Below are 18,026 nucleotides of genomic sequence, written 5' to 3' on the forward strand. Positions count from 1 at the left end.
AGCCCATCCTGTAATTATATCAAATTCACCTTCCCTACTTTCAGTGGAGCTACTTCGATTGACTTTAGTGCAAATGAGACTTAAAACCTTCCAACTGTACATCATCAAAAGGAGACATTTCTAATTTAATGGTATGAAGAGCCCTATGGAAGCCCTGGTACCTGGGCGTGAAGAGGTGACAGCTGTTCCATTTCAGATCGTTGTAGTGCTCACAATGGAGCACTTTAAAAATTAATAAATATGATAATATTATTTTCTGCCACTGATGATGAAAGTGTTTGATCAACTGTTGGGTAAAAAAACCAGCACCACCAGGAAACTCTGTCAGGTGGAGCTGAAGAAAAAAGGGTGACAGCAGAGCACCATTTTTTTGTCCACTGTAGAGAGTTTTCTATGCTGATGCTAACTGTTTGGCAAGAAAAGGCCTTACACAAGTCAGAGGAACTTCTAGATTAATCTAAATTTCTTTTGCTTGCTTTTTAAATTAACAAACCTGTTTAAAATAAGTAAACATACTTCCATATCATCAATTAGCTAGTTTACTGTATTGGGAAATTTATTATTATTCAACCATCTCTATGTTCTCAGAGCCTGATCAAATACCATTTGGAATTCTACCAGTGAGTACAAATTGGGTTTCCTGCTTGTACTGTCAGCTACGACTGACATTAATGGTACTTCAGTGCAATCAACATTACATTTAAATGCTGTCATGTCTTGTAATGTGTTCCATGCAGGCAGTCCCCCGTGCCCATCAGACTGATTGTTTCAGGAAGTATTTGTAAATGACTGGTTGTGTCATTATCAGAGACAAAATACTATACACATTTATTCTTCTAAAAAGAAAAAATACCCCAAAAAAATCATTTATAAGATGGGGCTTTTCCACAATCTAGATGATTGTTAATGTTGTTGAGTGGGACTTTCAAAATCTGTTAATGTGAAAAATCTTTCTTAACTCAATAAATATACATAGATACAAGGTTTGGAATTAATATCACATATTGAGGACTGTATAATAATCACTTATTTTAATACTAAACAATGACCATGTAAGATCTCACAGTAGTTTAATTTATGAAGTTTAGCTTTGACTGAACAAACTTTTGAAGGCTCATACCAGGAGCATTTGATAAAGAATTTATGGAAAAGTTTAGATTAATGTAATATAACTGATTCAAAAGTTGCACAATTTCATTCATGGCATTAAAAGCTTTATTTATTACATTGCAAAGTCATTTGATGAAAGTAAGTTTATAATTTTAACTGTAACATGCATGATCTGAAATCCTAGTGTTAGCAGTACAGAGAATTTGAGAAAAGGAAAGCAATTAGATACTTTCATTCATTTTCATTTTGAAGCCAGTCTAAAACTGTTCCTCCTGAAATTAATCCAGTTGAATTGTAAATCAAACTTTCAGTCACTTCAAGTTCTAAAATAAGGCCTTGGACACTCCCATATGCAAATTTTGGGAAGCATTTCTGACTCCTTTTTCATACGGGAATAATGCACTATATTTTGAGCACACATGTTGGAAGAAGAATCAGGTTCTACTGGCAAGGAAATTTGGGGCCTAAATGTCCATCGAGGCTCCTTTTGACAAAGAATAGATGTAGCTTCCATCATCATATATGAAGACTATTAAGCTTATTTTAAGTACAGAGACAGAGACCATTACCTGTAGTTCTTAGAAGCTGTTTTCAAATTTAAGGTTTTTTCCTATTTGAAGCTGTGGATTTTTTCATGCCATCCATTTTTCTCATAGGACATCCTTGCTGTTTAGCTGAAATTACTGATAATTTCAATTTTGTTCCATCTTTTAGAGCAGTATTTAAATAATAAACATTTTAAATTGCAAGTAATGTTTGGTTATTGTTATACCTTTAGCTGTGCAAAAATTAGGAAACAATTTAATAGCATCCCAAATCCCTCTAACTAGTGGAAAAAATATTACCCTCTAGAATAGTAAGCATATATCAGAAAGTGGTGAAAAATGCATTCTGCCATTTTCCAGTGTCAGCTGAATAAAGTTTCTGCACATCTTATGTTAAATTTGGAATTTAAAAAGTAGCTTTAAAAGACAGAAGACAAAAATGGCTTACCAGATGGATGTTTTAATAAAGCATGTAGCAAAGAGGAGAAATATTAAATGGAGTCACACTAAGACGTGGGTTTTGTAAGTTAGAGGAAGTACTGTAAAATATGACCAATCATTTTTCCATACAGCTCAAGTCCTCAAAAAGAAAATGTAACAGCATTACTGCAACTGAAATCAAGAAAAGTAAAAAACAAATCGAGCTCTCTTTGTATGGGACTCTGCTGTTACCTCTTTCAAGCTTAGGCCAAGTGTAGCATAGTAAATGCACCTACAACCCTTCACAGTGAATTTTAAACATCCTTGAATACCTAGGTACAAGCATGGCTGTTGTCTTTTTCAAGCCCTCCTGGTGATCTCTGAGCATTCAGTGTCTCCTGCTGTGCCAGGACAGCACCACAGAGTTACTGCTCAAACCTTTGAGCTGGGGGTGCAGTGCGGGGCTGGTTGTGGGTGCAGAAGGTCGAGAAGAGGCATGAGCCACGTTTCCTTACACAGGGTAGCTGTTTGTCACCAGCAGTATTAACAGCAGGTCTCTCTCAGTTTTAAAGAGCAGTTAAAGCACTAAAACCCCGGGGCCTGGGAGGTTCAGCTCTGCAAATGGGTAGCACTTCATTCTTCTCAGCAGCACTGGACAGCAGCACCAACAGCTCCCTGAATTTCAGTGTTGACTCTTAACAAGGACAGAGGTTGCTCTGAAGAGAGCAAAGATCGTAAGACCTGGCAAGCAGAATACACAGTGGTCTTTAAAATTTCCATGCGATACAGAAAAAATATAAAAACCAGATTTTCTTTGCCGTACATTAACTATTGCTAGGATGTACCACGGGGAATGCAAGAAATAACTGCAACAGTAAAAACTAAGATGCTCTGATGTGCATTGCAGAAAAGGACACTCCAGCCCATCATGCAAAATTCAGGAAAAACTTGAAATTCTAAGTACAATTCCATTAATTGGCAAAGGGGTGTTGTAATTATCCCTGTGTCTGCAGCCCAGTGGCTGTGAACATGTCCTTCATTCTTCATGTCACAGTGGTGATGGCCTGGGAGAGGGGAATCTTTCTACAGGAGGCAGGTCCTGGGAAGGAAAGGCAGAGAGCCCTCAGGGCAGTAGCTGAGGATGTCCTTTCACCTCCTGTCACCTCTCTCACTCCATAGGTCTTCTTCTCCAGGAGCAATTTCTGACTGATGTGTACAAGATCCTAAGACCTTCCCAGGTCATACCACCACCAGTGTCTGGAGATGCCTGCTGGGGCAGGAGCTCCTGGCTGACACCAGAGATACGTAGAGGGACACTGTACGTCCAAAGCAAAGGCTCAGTTGTTTTGTGTCCCTGTACTGCTGCTGTGGATCCCCAGGACAGACAGGGCTGTGCAATGCAGTGTACACTGCTGGCAGCAGCCCTCAGGGATGGTGAGGAGTCGTACCTTCCCTCCACACCTGTGTGAGCAGGTGAGGTTGCCTCCCCCACCAGGCAGGCAGTGTCCTGTCCTCTAGGGCTGCTCAGTCATTACTCCATGGATCCTCACCACATGCTTGCTGCCCCAGGTGTGCTCAGCATGGGTCTGATGCCGAGATATTTGGAATAAGCAGTGGGTGGGCCAGCAGTGGCTGTGCTCAGGGTGCCCAGGTGGGGCTTCTTTGCCGCAAGACCCTGCACTAGTCTCCAGCTCTCCCTCCTGCAGCAGATCCCTGGGCTGCTGGCCCTACAGAGCTTTGGCAGGAAAAATGTTTTGGAGAGCTGGGGTGATTTTCCTTTTGGTAAGCTGATAGACATTAACTGGTTTATTACTCAGCCAATTCATCTGTCTGAACAGTACAGATGTTTTCAGATTTTTTTTGCCTCAGACATTCTAGAATGTCTTTGTAGAACAGATGTGAAACTGGTGACGTTCTATGGCCTATAGTTCCTCATGAGAAAGTGGTGTATATATATATTTTATGAGAGCATGTCAGTGACAAGGAGAAAAAACTGCAGGATTTGGCCCTTTAGATTTTAGTTGAAGTCCTGTTACAAGCACAAGACTGAGTAAAGCTGTAGTTTTGTGTGGTAAATTATTTTGGTGTTCTGCTTGATTGGCTTTCAATTTTTCAAAACAAATGGATATTTCATTTTGGTTATTTACAGTTGTATGCTATTGCATAGCTTTTCTATAGAATTACACATTTAAGAAGTATACATGCATCATTATGCAAGTTAATTTGTTTTACTTTTCTAAAATAACCCTATTGGCAAACTACAAAAAATAAAGTAATGGCTGAGCAGTTATGTGTTAACAGGGCAACAGCAACTCTCTGCAGCCTGAGCTTCACATCTCTAGAGTGCACACTTCAAAATGAGTGCTGCTTTGTCAATAACAAACATTACTGCTTTGTCACAATTAGACTGCTGCTGTAACACTTGAAACTGTGTTGCCCACCTGAGTGATCTCCAGCAGGTGCTAGGTTTGAATCCATACACAGATTTCCCTTGAAACACCCAGGAGTCTTGTTGGTTTCCCTGCTCAGAGGAGTATTAGCTTTCTAAAGCCACCTGTGTGTATATGTCTTTTATCAAGAATCATGAATATTTAGGAGGTCAGGGCTAAGTCCTGTCCCAAGTAAATATTAGAACAAGATGGGAACATGGGCATGGTTATAACTGGTGCCCAGTGGTGCCTATGTCAGGGCTGGTACAGGAGGGGAGAGAGAGCCAATGTGCTGGAGTAACCAGATGTCATCTGTAAATATTGAAAATTAGAGGAAAAATATTTTTCTTTGCAAACAGTTTATTTTAGAGTGACCCAATCAGACTAGAAATGCACAGAATCTGATGTATGTAAGGCCACAACATGACTCACCTTCATGCTATTGGTGATCTCTCTGGAGTTTGTTTTGAAAAAAAAAACAAAATCCTTATGTGATGGATCTAGGTATGTCCTATAGAGGAATATTTTCTGACCCTTACTTCTGATCAGTTCAGACTATGAAGCATGAGTTGTAATTATGCTTATTATTAGCTAGGCACTTGTGTTTACAGACTTGCAAGTGCATATAAAGTCTTTTCTTCCTGTTAAAGACCATTATATTATTTTTTCACATTAATTTTTTGCAAGTCATTGTTAGATAAACATGCATTGTTACTAATGTGCATTGTCAAACTAATAACTGAAAGAGTGCTCAGAAAAAGAGTGTAAGTCATATGAGACACTCCCACCAATCAAACTAAACAAAGCTCCAAACTCCTGACATATGCAGGGGAAAAAAAAACACCAAAAAGCTTTTAGTATTGCATTGTTGAAAATCAACAACTATTCAATTTTTTCAAAGTAAACTACTTTATAAATTCAGACTATATATGGTCTTAGTTTCAAATCTGGAACTTAAAAATTTTTGAGAATCAATGTTCTCTCCTTTTATAAGAATTGTTTTGGGAATAAAGAAATAAGTTGGCTGAGCTGTTTCATGTGTCCTATCTGTTGTAGTATTTTTTTTGTTATAAGTAATATTGCCATCACTGTATAAATAGTGACAATACAAGTGGACTCTGCTTATTTACTTGGGAGAATTAGGTTTGCAATGCTGCTGCCTGGTACTTATTTGTTCTCCTGCTGCCTTTGTCTCTGGGAACTTAGGGATTTTGGGGGAGATGGCAGGAATAGCTGCAGCAATCCTTACATGGAAATCTCTTCAGAGAGTGCTTTATTACTTGTGTTTTGTGCGAGTTTCTTGTCTACAAGGTTTTCCCCTTATCTCCTTTAGTGGTTTATTGCTTGGGTTTTGTTTCCTGTTTATGCACAATGTAATTTGCACCATATGTGATTTTTAGAAAAGTGTATCTAGAACAGACTGCATGCCCTAATTTTTTTTATTTGTATTTAGCTTTTTAATGTTATGCTTTGAATCTAGAGAACTTGCTGTCTTTGCGATTGCTCTTTTAGATTTCTTGCTCTTTTTTGTTTCTATAAAAGCTTATGTATTATACTTACAGGAAGTGTGATTAGGAAAATGAATCTAGTTATGAAATCTTCCAAGTTCCATTTCTTTGTTTTTGTAATGGCTCTTGGAGGAAGGTTTTCTATAAATTCACTCAAACTTGTCTATCCCATGCAGTTTGGTACTACAGTAATACTCAGGTATTAACGATGCTGTCACAATACTTATATTAGTTATTTTTGATGCAACTTAGCAACTTAAACCAGTAATTTAAATACAGTATAATCCAGGAAATTTTGATGCAAGTTTCTGTGCCTTTTTTTTTTTAATAGAGCCCTTTCTAAAGTAAAAAAACCCAAAGCAACAACAAAAAATGGTGCTGTAAATGGTAAAATATAATAGAATAGGCTTGATAATTGAACATTTTTTGTAGTGTCATGAAAAGATTTGAAAAATCAAAAAATCAAAAATGGCTTTCTCTTTTAGCTGTCAGCTTTAGCTGAGGGATTTGGTGCATTTCACTAGATTAGACACTTTTCCTTAGATACTAAAGAAAGAGGAAGTGGCTTTGTCATGAAGACTTAATTCCTGGAAATGTTATCAAGCAGATTTCATCCTCCATTTGATTTTAGGTAAATTGGGTTAGGGTTATAACTTTTTTTGTTTGTTTTAAATAATTATAATAATGCTCACATAAAATGTACTAGTTTTGATAAAGTTATAAAAAGACAAGTTTTCAAGTTCAAAGAGTTATCCTATGTTGAAGAAAACAGAAAAACACAGTGAAACTTGTGTGTTTGCTAACAATGTATGTATTACCAACTTCAACTGAAAATCAACACCAAAAGGCAGTTGGTAAAACTGCTCAGAAACCAAAACTTTCAACTAAAGTTGAGATTCTGATAATATATGATTCTAGAACCCTAATGGGAAAAAAGAACCATTTCTGCACCTTAATCTGGTCTTCTACAGAACAAAACCATGGGGATGCTTGTCTGTTCTCATTCACTGGCAATCTTCAAATATGTCCAAATGCCTGGGACAGGATTGTTCCTGTGTGGGTAACTGGATTACCAGCACTTGGATTGATGGATCACACTTGCTGTCTTCTTTGTTTTTACTTCATTCACCTTTCACAGGGTAACATTTACAACCAATTAAATATCCTTAAGACTGGGATAGGTTTTGTCCTACGGAGCAACATTTCCTTGGTGGCAGATGTGAAATTCCAGTTAAAAGTGCCTCAGCCTTCACATTTTTAATATCTCTGTGTAGAAAACTCATTATATGGAACCAAAGCAGTATTTAGTAATGCTTTAAACAGTCACTGGAAGATGTTAATTCATGAGTGTTCCTTGCATGAAAATACTGTAAGTACAATTACAATTATGGTGAAGTCTCTCTCTCTCAAAAGCTTTTATTTAGTCTGCCCCTGATTTCTGAATGTATGTCTTAATTGTAAAAAACTTAAAAGCAAGTATTGCATTGCTGTCATAAACCCTGAAACTCCTTACTCCCCAGGAGCCTGGTGCAAACGAGCACCCTGTTGTGTTGCAGGCTGCTCCAACACGTGGGATAATGCAGCTTATATCTCAAAATGTTTGCAATCTGACAGAGCTTCTCTCTGACTTACCGGGTTTGTTATCAGCTTCTAAACAGGTCTCCTTGCTCAAGGTCACTACCCTATGAGGGGAGAGAGGTATAAATTTTGTCCATTCTTGGCCATCACAGTACACACCTGGGCATTAAAGTTTTTATTGGTACTGTTAAACTTGGTAAAACCTTTTTCTTAGATCCTGCTACGTATGTCCTATTATGGCAATAAATGATGAAAGAAGAGAGTGTGGGGACAAGAGGTTTGGAACATAATGCAGGTCATCCAGTCACTGTTTTCTGTGCATATTGCATGGTTTAACAATATCAATGTTGCCAGGAGCAGCATTTTATTTTGTTCACTTACATATCTCTCTTTATCACTTTCTCAAATGTCACTCAAATGAAATTCTGGCATGCTTTTCCACAAAGGATTTAGGGGTAGGTTCATTTCACATCTTGATGATTCTCAGTTTTTACCAAGTTATTGAGTTTTTTCTCAATAATGCCTCATTTTTCCAATTAAATTCATTAACTTTATCTTAGACTGCTGTACCTTTAGTTTTGGCTCCAAGATGTAATACCCTTCTGCAAAAGGTCATCCAGTTCTCTAGCATCAGTGGATATAATCTGATATCCTGCTTCCTCCTAGTATAGAGGTTCCAGAGAGAGAGCTATCAAGAGGAAACTTCCATGATCTGCCTGAAAAGAGAAGCAATGCAGCAGGAATGAGCTGTACATTAAAGGAAACACCAGCACTTTTCAGACTGCTAATCCCCCTTGTGTCTCTGCTACTCCACAGCATCCATTAAGGAGCAGTGGCTCCATAGCTGGTCATTACATCTGTTGCTAACAGGGGCAGCTGTTGTGTGTATCTCGTTCAGACAGGTCCTGTGTGCCACCACGCCCTGCAGATCAAACAGCACTTTTTATGTTAATCTCGAGGCCTGTTGAAAAGGCAATGACTACATATACCACATGCATGGAGTGTATTCAGATGAGAAAATCTCAACTCACTTCTGGTGTGACCAACAGCTGTTTTTTTCAGTTAAACTGCCCCTTGAAGGTTTACTTTTTTGTAAGGCCCACTGGTGTCAATCAACAACGGTATTTCTACTCAAGGCACATTTGTTTTTTCAGTGTTCTCCCCATGTGCTCTGCTTTGCTTGGTACAAAATTAGTAGAGCAGGGACTGTCTCTCCAGTAGCACAAAATATCTTACCAATATTTCAGCAACGGCAACTAATTCCAGATAGTAGTTCAGACATTGCCAGAAAGTACTGGGAGAAATATTTAATTTATTCATTAGTGAAGCCTACTGTGTGATAATTGCACTGCATTTTCCTTTCTTCTGTTGTAGAAGAACTGTATCTTTCTAAGCAGGATTCTCTACGGTGCAGAACAGTTCAGCTTGTATTGAACTTGATATAAAAGTGTTTAGAAGCATATAGAAAGATCACAAGATCAGGCAGATCTGCATCCTTGATGCTGTTATTAAAAAACATCCATCATGAAAGTTCTGGTTCTCCCAAAGAAGTTGTTGGGTACATTTGGTATTAATGCCTTCTGGTTGAGATGTTGGAAAATGTGCAATAAGTAATAAAGTAACCAAATGTATATGTTAATCTTTATAAGGGGTAAAAATAGAGCATTTCTGAATTATGCCACAAAGTGACTAGAAGAGACTATTTCTATAGCATCTGGAATTTACAACAGGGAGATAGAAATAGATATAAAATTGTCAGCTTTAATATCAGTAAAAAATTAATGAGTTCCTCATCACAATCAAATTAAGGACTGTGGATTGTTTTCATGACTTGAGACAAATATGGGCATTATTTCAAGGCCAATATTGTTTAAACTTTTGAAAAGAAAAAGTTGTGCCTAATTTTGTACCACAGCTTAGTTCCCTCATGTTAGGAGAGTCTGAGCTGGCTTTAACTATTGCCTGCAGCACAATGCTAACTTCACCCTGGAGGAACAGAGCTGCTGCCAGTGAAAAGCAGCAATTTCCTCTCAGGCTGATAGAAGAGCTGTTGAAGACTGTGCTCTACCAAGGTGAACAAAAGTAATGTCAGCACTACCTCTTAAGTTTTCAGCCTCCTTTGAGTTACTTTATGATCTGCAGTTTGGGCTTTACTCTTCCAGCAAATGGATTGCTGCACAGTGCCTTTTTTGAACAGGGACATTCCTGCATTTAGTTTTCCAGAAAGAGCTGAGGTTTTGACTGTATTTCTTTGAGGACATGTTTGTACTGCACTGGAATACCAGTCCATACATAACAAGTCTTACTTGAACAGACAGAAACGGGCCAAAAAGAGTCTTCATTTACTTGAGAGAAACATCATGAGCATCTACAGAGTATGGGTGTGAAATGGCAGCAGGGCCTAGCAGAAGTGTGCATGTATGGTCACATTACTAATGGCAGATATCAGTCTTTGCTGGCATCCTTCTAATTGAGGTAGAAATTTGGGGATTCAGTGAATGTGAGTATGTAATGGTAAATCTTGTACTGAACCCCTGAGAAAAGTGAGGAAAAACAGCTAATAAAGAATGGGCTGATAACAGAGAAGCAACAGCCTAATGCTACTGAAAAATACCATATCAGACATTGAGAAAAGTACTTTGCTGTCTGAAGAAAGCTTGGATATATGAAATGCATGTTAATGTTTCCTTATTTCCTTTCCAAGGATCGACGCTTTAATGATGAGATTGACAAACTGACTGGATACAAGACAAAGTCACTCTTGTGCATGCCCATAAGAAACAGTGATGGAGAGATTATTGGTGTTGCCCAAGCAATAAATAAGACCCCAGGAGGTGCCCCTTTTTCTGATGATGATGAAAAGGTAAGGTTACCTTTGCTTTTGCTTGCTTTCTAAATTTTTTCTCTGATTCAGAAGACTTGTCTAAAGAGACTTAATAAGTAAATAGCATGTAATTTGCGTTTATAATGTTTTTCTGGAAATGCATAACAAAGTGTGCATTTTTGTTGTTTTCAATAGAAAATGTAATAGAAATAAGAAAGAAAAAAAATAGACATTCTGTTCTGCAAATATCTGAGTTCCTCTGGCTGAAATTTTATCTCAGACCTTTTTTTATGTAGTAGACCTTAGTAGGAAGACTTTTTTATTTTTGAAAACTTCACCTGTAAGAATTAGTTTGGGAGGAAATTATCACAGAGATACTCCTAAGCTTGCTAACTCTAAAAATCAAGATCTTGTCTTAGTACTTTCCATGGGATAAATGCCTGTAGCATATGCAAAAGAAATTTTATTTTAGAGGAAATTATGCATATACAAAACTGTTATTCTAAAATACTTGAGACTTGTAAATACTTAAGGACAAAAGGACAGAGAGGATGGGAAGGAACACTAGGTATGTGTATCTCAGGTGGAATTGGAGAGTAAAGTGAGCTCAAAAGGCAGGAAAGTAGAAGTATCTGCAAAGAAGGAGCTTGAATTAAAGACGGGGGAATAGGAAATGCTGCTGTTAAGGCAAATGTATTCAGCTGACCTTGGAGGGAAAATGTGCATGAAGCCAAAATGTGAGTGGGGAAGAGAATAGTAGAGGGCAGCAAACTGGGGAGGAGCAGAACTGCAACTCTGTCAGCTCAGGAGAGAGAAGTGGAATCTCCTTTAACCACATAACTACTCTTCTGTGTATTGAAATAGTGTTAAATCTCATTTTTGTGGAAGTGTAGTTAGAGGCAGACTTTTCCTCCAAAAAGCTCTTTATATTGATTCAAATGCACTTAATGTTATACACCCTTTTTAAAAAAATAAAAATAATTAACTCTAGTTTTTTATTTCTGCAAGGTGTTTGTGTAACAGATTTGGCATAGTGATTTAGATTGAATTAACTAACTTTAAATATAACTCTCAATTTTCAGCTGGTACCTTATATGAAGTTATCCAGTACTTCTTAAATTCCTTCTTTAGAAACTGAACTTGTGTAACCATAGATTGCCTCTGAGTTACCTTTGATTCTTGAGAATCCTGGATGTTGAATATTGATTTATTAGCACTATATACCTCAATGGGTAACTAAATGCAAATTAAACCTTCCCTGAACAGGGGTTTTCAGCACTTCTCTTTATTAGTACTGTCCTTGTAAAGGGAATTTTATTTAAAATACAGCTTTTAACGAGTCCTACATTTGATTATCATACTTTCAACTAGCAAAACTACTGTGTATATTTGAAATGTGTATTACATAAATATTCTAATGTATGAATATTTGATGCTGTGGCATTTGCTTTCATTCATGACTATCAAAAATTATCTAAAAATCAGTAAATTGTCCATACTTTGTCATCTTTATTTTGTTTTTCGTGATTTATATCACTGTTATAGTTATAAGCCTGTGTGTTAGAACTCTTCAAGAATACATTGAATGGGATCTGACACGTAGATTTTATGGAAAACTAAACGAGAACATAACCATAATTTTGCCCTGTAATAGATCTTGGATTTGATGAGGCCTGGCAATCCATGTGCTGTTATTTGAAATCCTGTGCTTGTAAGTTTTTTTCACTCAGTTGGTAACCTAGAAAGCATAACATACCTCTGGGAAGCAAGAGAACACATACTTTCAGAACTGTCTTGTAGGATTAGGAAACAGGTTTTTTTAACCATAATATCAACATAGATGTTTATGAGGAAAGGAGGCAGGTGAAAACTGAGAAATCCTCTTCAGAATAAGAAAAGAAACCTTTGGTAGCCTGGGTATTGAGGTGGCTTGTACAGAAATGCCTGATAGGTAGCTGGCAAAAGACCTTTATGCAGCTTTATGTTGATGTTACAGCTTCTGACAATCAGCAGCTTCAGAACGGTTAGAAAATGAAAATGTAAATTAGCAGTCTTTTTCCTGTCCCAGAAACCCTCTCAGAGAAATGTCAGTATCATTTGAGTCTGGCTCTTGTTTGCAAGTGTCGTTTCTCTCTTCATATTATGCAAAGCAATTAAAATAATCTGTTGGAGTTTTTTATAAAACGACAAGACTATATTGTATAATGAAATGTCTCTTGGCGGCACTGCTGTCTTGAGTCAATAGGAAACAAAGACTTATGTTTTCAATTAGAATTAAGTAGATGCTAGCATCATTTTTATGTACTCTTAGTTGTTTTCAGTAAGTTAATAGCAAATAAAATATTTAAAGTTTGAGGAGTTTTTAATGCTCTCAAGCTGTAACCAAGTTTCTATTTTGCAGTATCTAAAATAAAGTATTCTATTGTAAAGTTCTTCTGGTTTTGTCTTTTGTGGCAAATTCTCAGGGTTTTCTTTTACATGTCTGACCACAGTGTTAAAAGCATAGCACTAAGAACAAATAGAAGTGGACTTTGCACATTTAATATTGTTTCCCACTGCCAATCTCTTTTCTCCTTTTGGTGTTAGGGATGTTTCAGCCAATTCATTGTTTAAGTGCAAAATTAGATGACAGCCATAAGCATGAGAGGAAGATGTTCAGTGTCACAATGCATTTTGTCACCCCAAAATTACTGCCTCAGTTGAAGAGACTGATTTTGGAGATTTTCAGCTGGATACCAACAATATTAGAATACCTTATTACCCATAATAACTATAACTATTACTCTATGTTGTGTAATTGGTAACTTTTTGGAAAAATAGCAGGTGACACACTTTTACATGTATTTTGCAAATGAAGACACCAGTTCATCTTCACAAAAAGCAGAAAGATAAAAGCCCCAAACCCTTGGAAAGAACTGTGCACCCAATATGCATTCCCTGTACTGTGCTGAGGATTCACTTAAGTGAATGTGCTATTTGCTGGTGAGTCATACTTGTTCCAGGACTGGTGAGAAAAGCCTAACAAGAGTTTGACAGTCTGGTTTAGATTATTGTCTTCCCTTTAGAGTCTTCTGAAATTCAGTGCCAAAACAAATCTAGTCCTCCATCAGAGAGGCTTAACAAATAGCAACAGCAGCTCCACGGTCACTTAAATTGGCATCCTGATTCTCTCTGCCTCTGACATCTCCCTCGTCTGAAAGAAGTGAATTGACTGCAGGAAAAGTACCCAAGGCTGCCATCTCGAATTAAACCCTGCTGGTTTTGCTGAAAATCAGTAGTTTGAATGCAGTGAGACCTGGGAGGGGGAAGTAAGAGCTGGATTTGGCTGTCTGTGCTCTGTGGATAGTTTTATTAAGAAGTATATATGTCCATAGATTCCATGATTTATCTGATGTGTATTTGGTTTGTGGGGGCTTGAAGATAAGTGTTCTCATGCTCCAACATCTTATTTCTTACATTCCAAATAGCAGATTTGTGATTCTGAATTTTCCAATTTATTGCACTCTTCTTGGTCCATATCCACTAAATCTTAAATATATCCTACACCAGGTCTGCCATAGTGATGAATGATTTCCAGCGATTTTGCTATACCTGCTAATTCATTTTCTGGGAGTTTTTGCATGATGAGCTTAGAGTCACTCTGGCAGATAGCAATTTCAAAGTCAGTAAGGACCATTCCTTTATCTTAGGGAAGTAATCAACTGTAAATAAAACTGCTAGGAAGGGAAGTGATCCAGAACAGGCAAGCATCTCTGTTTGCTGTGAAAATGATAACTCCAGCTCGATGAATGTGTGGAATTTACAAAAGTCACCTGAAAACAATTGATGGACTCACTACAAAGGAACATGAGAAACAAATCAGATGAAGAATTTTTTTGTGTGTTCCATATATTGTAGTATGTGACAACCTCCTGCTAATACCTGCCTCTGGTACTCTGGCATGGCAGAGAGACTCCAAAAGCTATTATTTTAAAATGGCATCATCCTCAAAGGTATCATGTGGCCCATATGTCACTTACCTCTCAGTGCAAGAGACAAATTTGCTGAAAGAAGACTGAAAATAAAGAAGACATTTGAAGGATGAAGGTGCTGAAGCACCACAGCTATCTGGGAAAACTCTAATGGTCTATTAGGCACACTTCTCGAGAAGTACTTGCTACACAAATCTAAATTAAAATAAATCACAGTAACTGAACTGTCTTGCAGGGGAGTTTAAAGCAATTTGCCACTAGGATATTCGCTTTAGCAAGGCAGCTTAACACCATTGGTGTGCAACCAACAGCACAAAATGACTGCCATGACAGACATTTGCATGGACTTCTTTCAGTCTTGTATACATTCAGTCATGCTTTCAAGTTAAGCTGAAAGTCTAGATTATTTTTTAAGACTCAAAATGTACTAAAAACTTAACAAAAACTTCCCTATATTGAGACTGGCAGTTAATATTTGAATCGGACATCCTTATCTCTGAGGTATGGAAACCTGCCTAAGATGTGTTCCAGGGATATTTCAGTGAACTATATATTTTTTCAGATATAAATGTATATTTTCCTAGACTCGTGGGCTACTTTGTTGCTGTGTGTTTCTGGTACATTTTACACTAAATTCTTGATACTTGCTTGACGCCTCTAGATGTTACCATAAAACAAACCAATGGTCAGATTTGGTGTCAGGAAGGGTTTCCTCTATAGAACAGCTCAAGACAAATTGTCATGCGTTTCTTTGGTGGGGACTGAAATTTTGTTCTTACCTTCCTTACTCTCCTTACTCTCTTACACAAGACATCTGGATTCTTCCTGCAATTGCCAGCAGGAATCTGAACCTGATGGTTCTTCCCATATTGCTTGTGCTTGTATCTTCTTAGTTAATATGGAGAGACTTGAATAAATAAGAGCTCTTATCTGTAAACCTTGACTGTCATTTGGCTACTATCTATTTGACTCAGAGCTCACTAAACTACACAAAAGAATGTCTGCTGATTTAATGGGCTTTTAAAAATCAAACTTCTGTTCCTTTCTAACATAAGAACATTTAATTAATGCAGACCCCCAATTCTATTTATGAAGCTTAAATTCATCCATGTCAGACCACTGAAAAGACATTGGTTAAGGAGCAGTTTGGGCTCCTGTTGCTTCCACTGGAGGAGACAGGTTCACAGTCAACTGTGCTGCTTTCCTTCATGCTTTGTACAGTCCCATTATAAAAAATTGCTTTTACTAATTATATCCTAGTTTGAAAAAAATCCAGAGGAGTGATGAGGATAGCTCATATATTCAGAGGCATGAATTATGAAGCATTCAGTAGTACCTTCAGTCTAAATCTTACTAAGAGAAACGCTGGGTATTCCTGCAGATTCTGAAGCATAGAAATAGCCCTGGAGCTTGTGTTCTGTTTTCTCCTCTTGTTAGTATTCACAAGACATTGCAGCAGGAGAAAGGAGCCCACATCTCTACTGGTCAAACCCAAGAGCAACTTTCTCAGGAAGACTGGTAATGCACCCAAATGCCATGATCATGGAAGCCTTTGGGCAGCCATACTGCATTATTCAATCAGAAGCAGAATAAATTTTTCAACAGGCAGCCTAAAAGCTAAGAATTCTGCAGTTCTGATGGTAACTGTCAGACACCTTAGTAACTAGAAAGTGTGATGTCAATATTACATTTTTTTATTAATGGATTTTTCACTTAAAATCCTGGAATACCAAAACAATAATACAAAGGCTCGAGAGGATTAGAATTTTGTTTGATACATCTGTGATCAGGAAGAAAGCCTGCGGGTCTTGAAAGCTATGATGTGTACTTGTGTTACAGTGTAACTCTTAGCTACTGTCTATATAAAGAATTGATTAGAAAAACTAGTTTTCATTGTTTGGTTGTTGTTTTGTTTTTGGTTGGGCTTTGTTTTTTTGTTGGTTTGGGTTTTTTTTCTGGGGTAAACCTTGCTGTTCCTTTACCTAAGAAATAAATTTTTTACTTTCAGCTGTCTTTCTTTTCTTGACAAAACTCCCTTAAACCAAGTAAATTATTTTGATCAGATGGCTTATTAGAAAAATCTTGCATGCTTGAAGTGAAATCTGCACTGGGGCCCTGTTAGAGAAGCATGTAAGAGGAAATCTTTGTGGTCAGCAGCTGGTGAAGCCTTTATTTCTGACAGTTACTGGAGATGTGCCCCGTGGGCTGGATGGGAGAACTTGGTCCCTAGTGAAGTGTTTTCTGAACTTCTGTCAGTCTATTCAGCTCTCCCTAGCTGTTCTTCATAGTAAGTTCAAGGCCTGATATACTTTTAGAAAATAGCATTTTGCATCTCCTGTGAATTGCCTAACTTTCCTGCAGCAGAATGAAATGTTCATACAGCAGTTCCTGCCATCAAAAGTATTTCCCCCTGGAATAGTGATGCAGAGCCTATCTGTAGCTATAGGTTACATGATGAGATATTGGAAGCTTCTTAGCAAATAATTTTGCTAAAAATTAAGTCAACCTCTGACCTTCAGGAAGTTAATACAAGCTTAATAAGAAACTGTAATTAAAACAGTATTGTTGTTCTAGCACTGATTCACAGTATCCCCTTGAGCAAATCACTTTCGAGTGATCTCTCTTCTGAAACATAATTCTAAAAATGGCATTAGGCAGTTCCATAAGTGCTATTAGATTTTCAATTTTAAGTATTCTTACTTTATAATAAGGAAATAATTTTCCTTCTTTTTGACTCAGTCTAAGCTTTTGAAACCTTGTTGACTGCTTTCTTTGGACGTAGCATCCCTTATTTGAACAGATCTGGTGAAAAACCACCAAAACAATTACAAAAAAAATCCATTTCAGCAGTTTGCTTAATAGTCCCAGCTTTGCATATAGTATTCTACCTCTCTGTCTCAGCTTTACCTATAGTGTTTCTCACTCCCATGAAAATTGTGCCACCCTGCTGTCTTTGATTGGTTAGCAAAAGTGTAACTGCTCTTTAACTGGCAAACTCCTGATTGTACATGACAAGGAATTCAGCCCTCCTCCACGCTATCTTTGCAATTGTCCACCTGAGAAATTCCTGTCTGCATCTCAGCAGCTGGAGTATGTAAGCAGCAATATAGCTGTAATGCCTGTGAGGAGGATACAGCAATGTGTTTCCCCTCTATCTGGGAAATGGCTGTTTAAATCTGTGGCCACAAATGAATAAAACTCTTGTCCTCCTCTTTCATGGGACCTTTCTCTGCCAGCAGCTGAAAGCAAATGCCTGGAATAAGGCAAGCATGGGATGGTATTTCTCTCATACAGCCCACCAGTGTACTGTTATTTGCAGCTCAGGACCAGACATGGTATCTCTGTATTTAATACCACCCCAGGGATTTTCTGCTTAGGAATTTATTCAGGCATTTCTTGAAGCAAGAAAAGTTATAACTTTCACAATATCCTGCATATTGTGTGAGGAACTGCCATGTGACTTTTATTAATGTTATTCCTTACTGTTTTGCTTTTAGTGAACAGAGTGAAAAGTCATTCCCAATTCATTTTCAGCCTAGTTGTTTTGCCCTAAAAATATTCACCAGCTCCCACCTGGTGCAGCAGTTTTTTCTGTAGTCATCTGTTTGCTTTGGCAGGAGGACTGTGTGCTCCCCAAAACC

The 18,026-nt window shown here is 37.6% G+C and overlaps 1 protein-coding gene and 1 long non-coding RNA gene across 2 annotated transcripts in view; one reads left to right on the forward strand and one right to left on the reverse strand.

Annotated features, from left to right (window-relative positions):
• PDE11A (phosphodiesterase 11A) overlaps positions 1-18,026 on the forward strand; it is a 106,356-nt gene that overhangs the window by 2,571 nt on the left and 85,759 nt on the right. Inside the window, exon 2 of the mRNA XM_088167967.1 lies at positions 10,295-10,453. Coding sequence (XP_088024093.1) covers positions 10,295-10,453 — 159 coding nt within the window. The remainder of the gene's footprint in view (positions 1-10,294; positions 10,454-18,026) is intronic.
• Positions 1,198-18,026, reverse strand: part of LOC148223188 (uncharacterized) — a 97,689-nt gene continuing 80,860 nt past the window's right edge. Inside the window, exons 3-4 of the long non-coding RNA XR_015804814.1 lie at positions 8,161-8,306; positions 1,198-2,816 (exon numbers count right to left, since the gene is read on the reverse strand). This is a non-coding gene — a long non-coding RNA (uncharacterized LOC148223188). The remainder of the gene's footprint in view (positions 2,817-8,160; positions 8,307-18,026) is intronic.

This window comes from Sturnus vulgaris, chromosome 7 (assembly GCF_052056855.1).
Source record: "Sturnus vulgaris isolate bStuVul1 chromosome 7, bStuVul1.hap1, whole genome shotgun sequence".
In the NCBI taxonomy this organism is placed as follows: Eukaryota; Metazoa; Chordata; class Aves; order Passeriformes; family Sturnidae; genus Sturnus; species Sturnus vulgaris.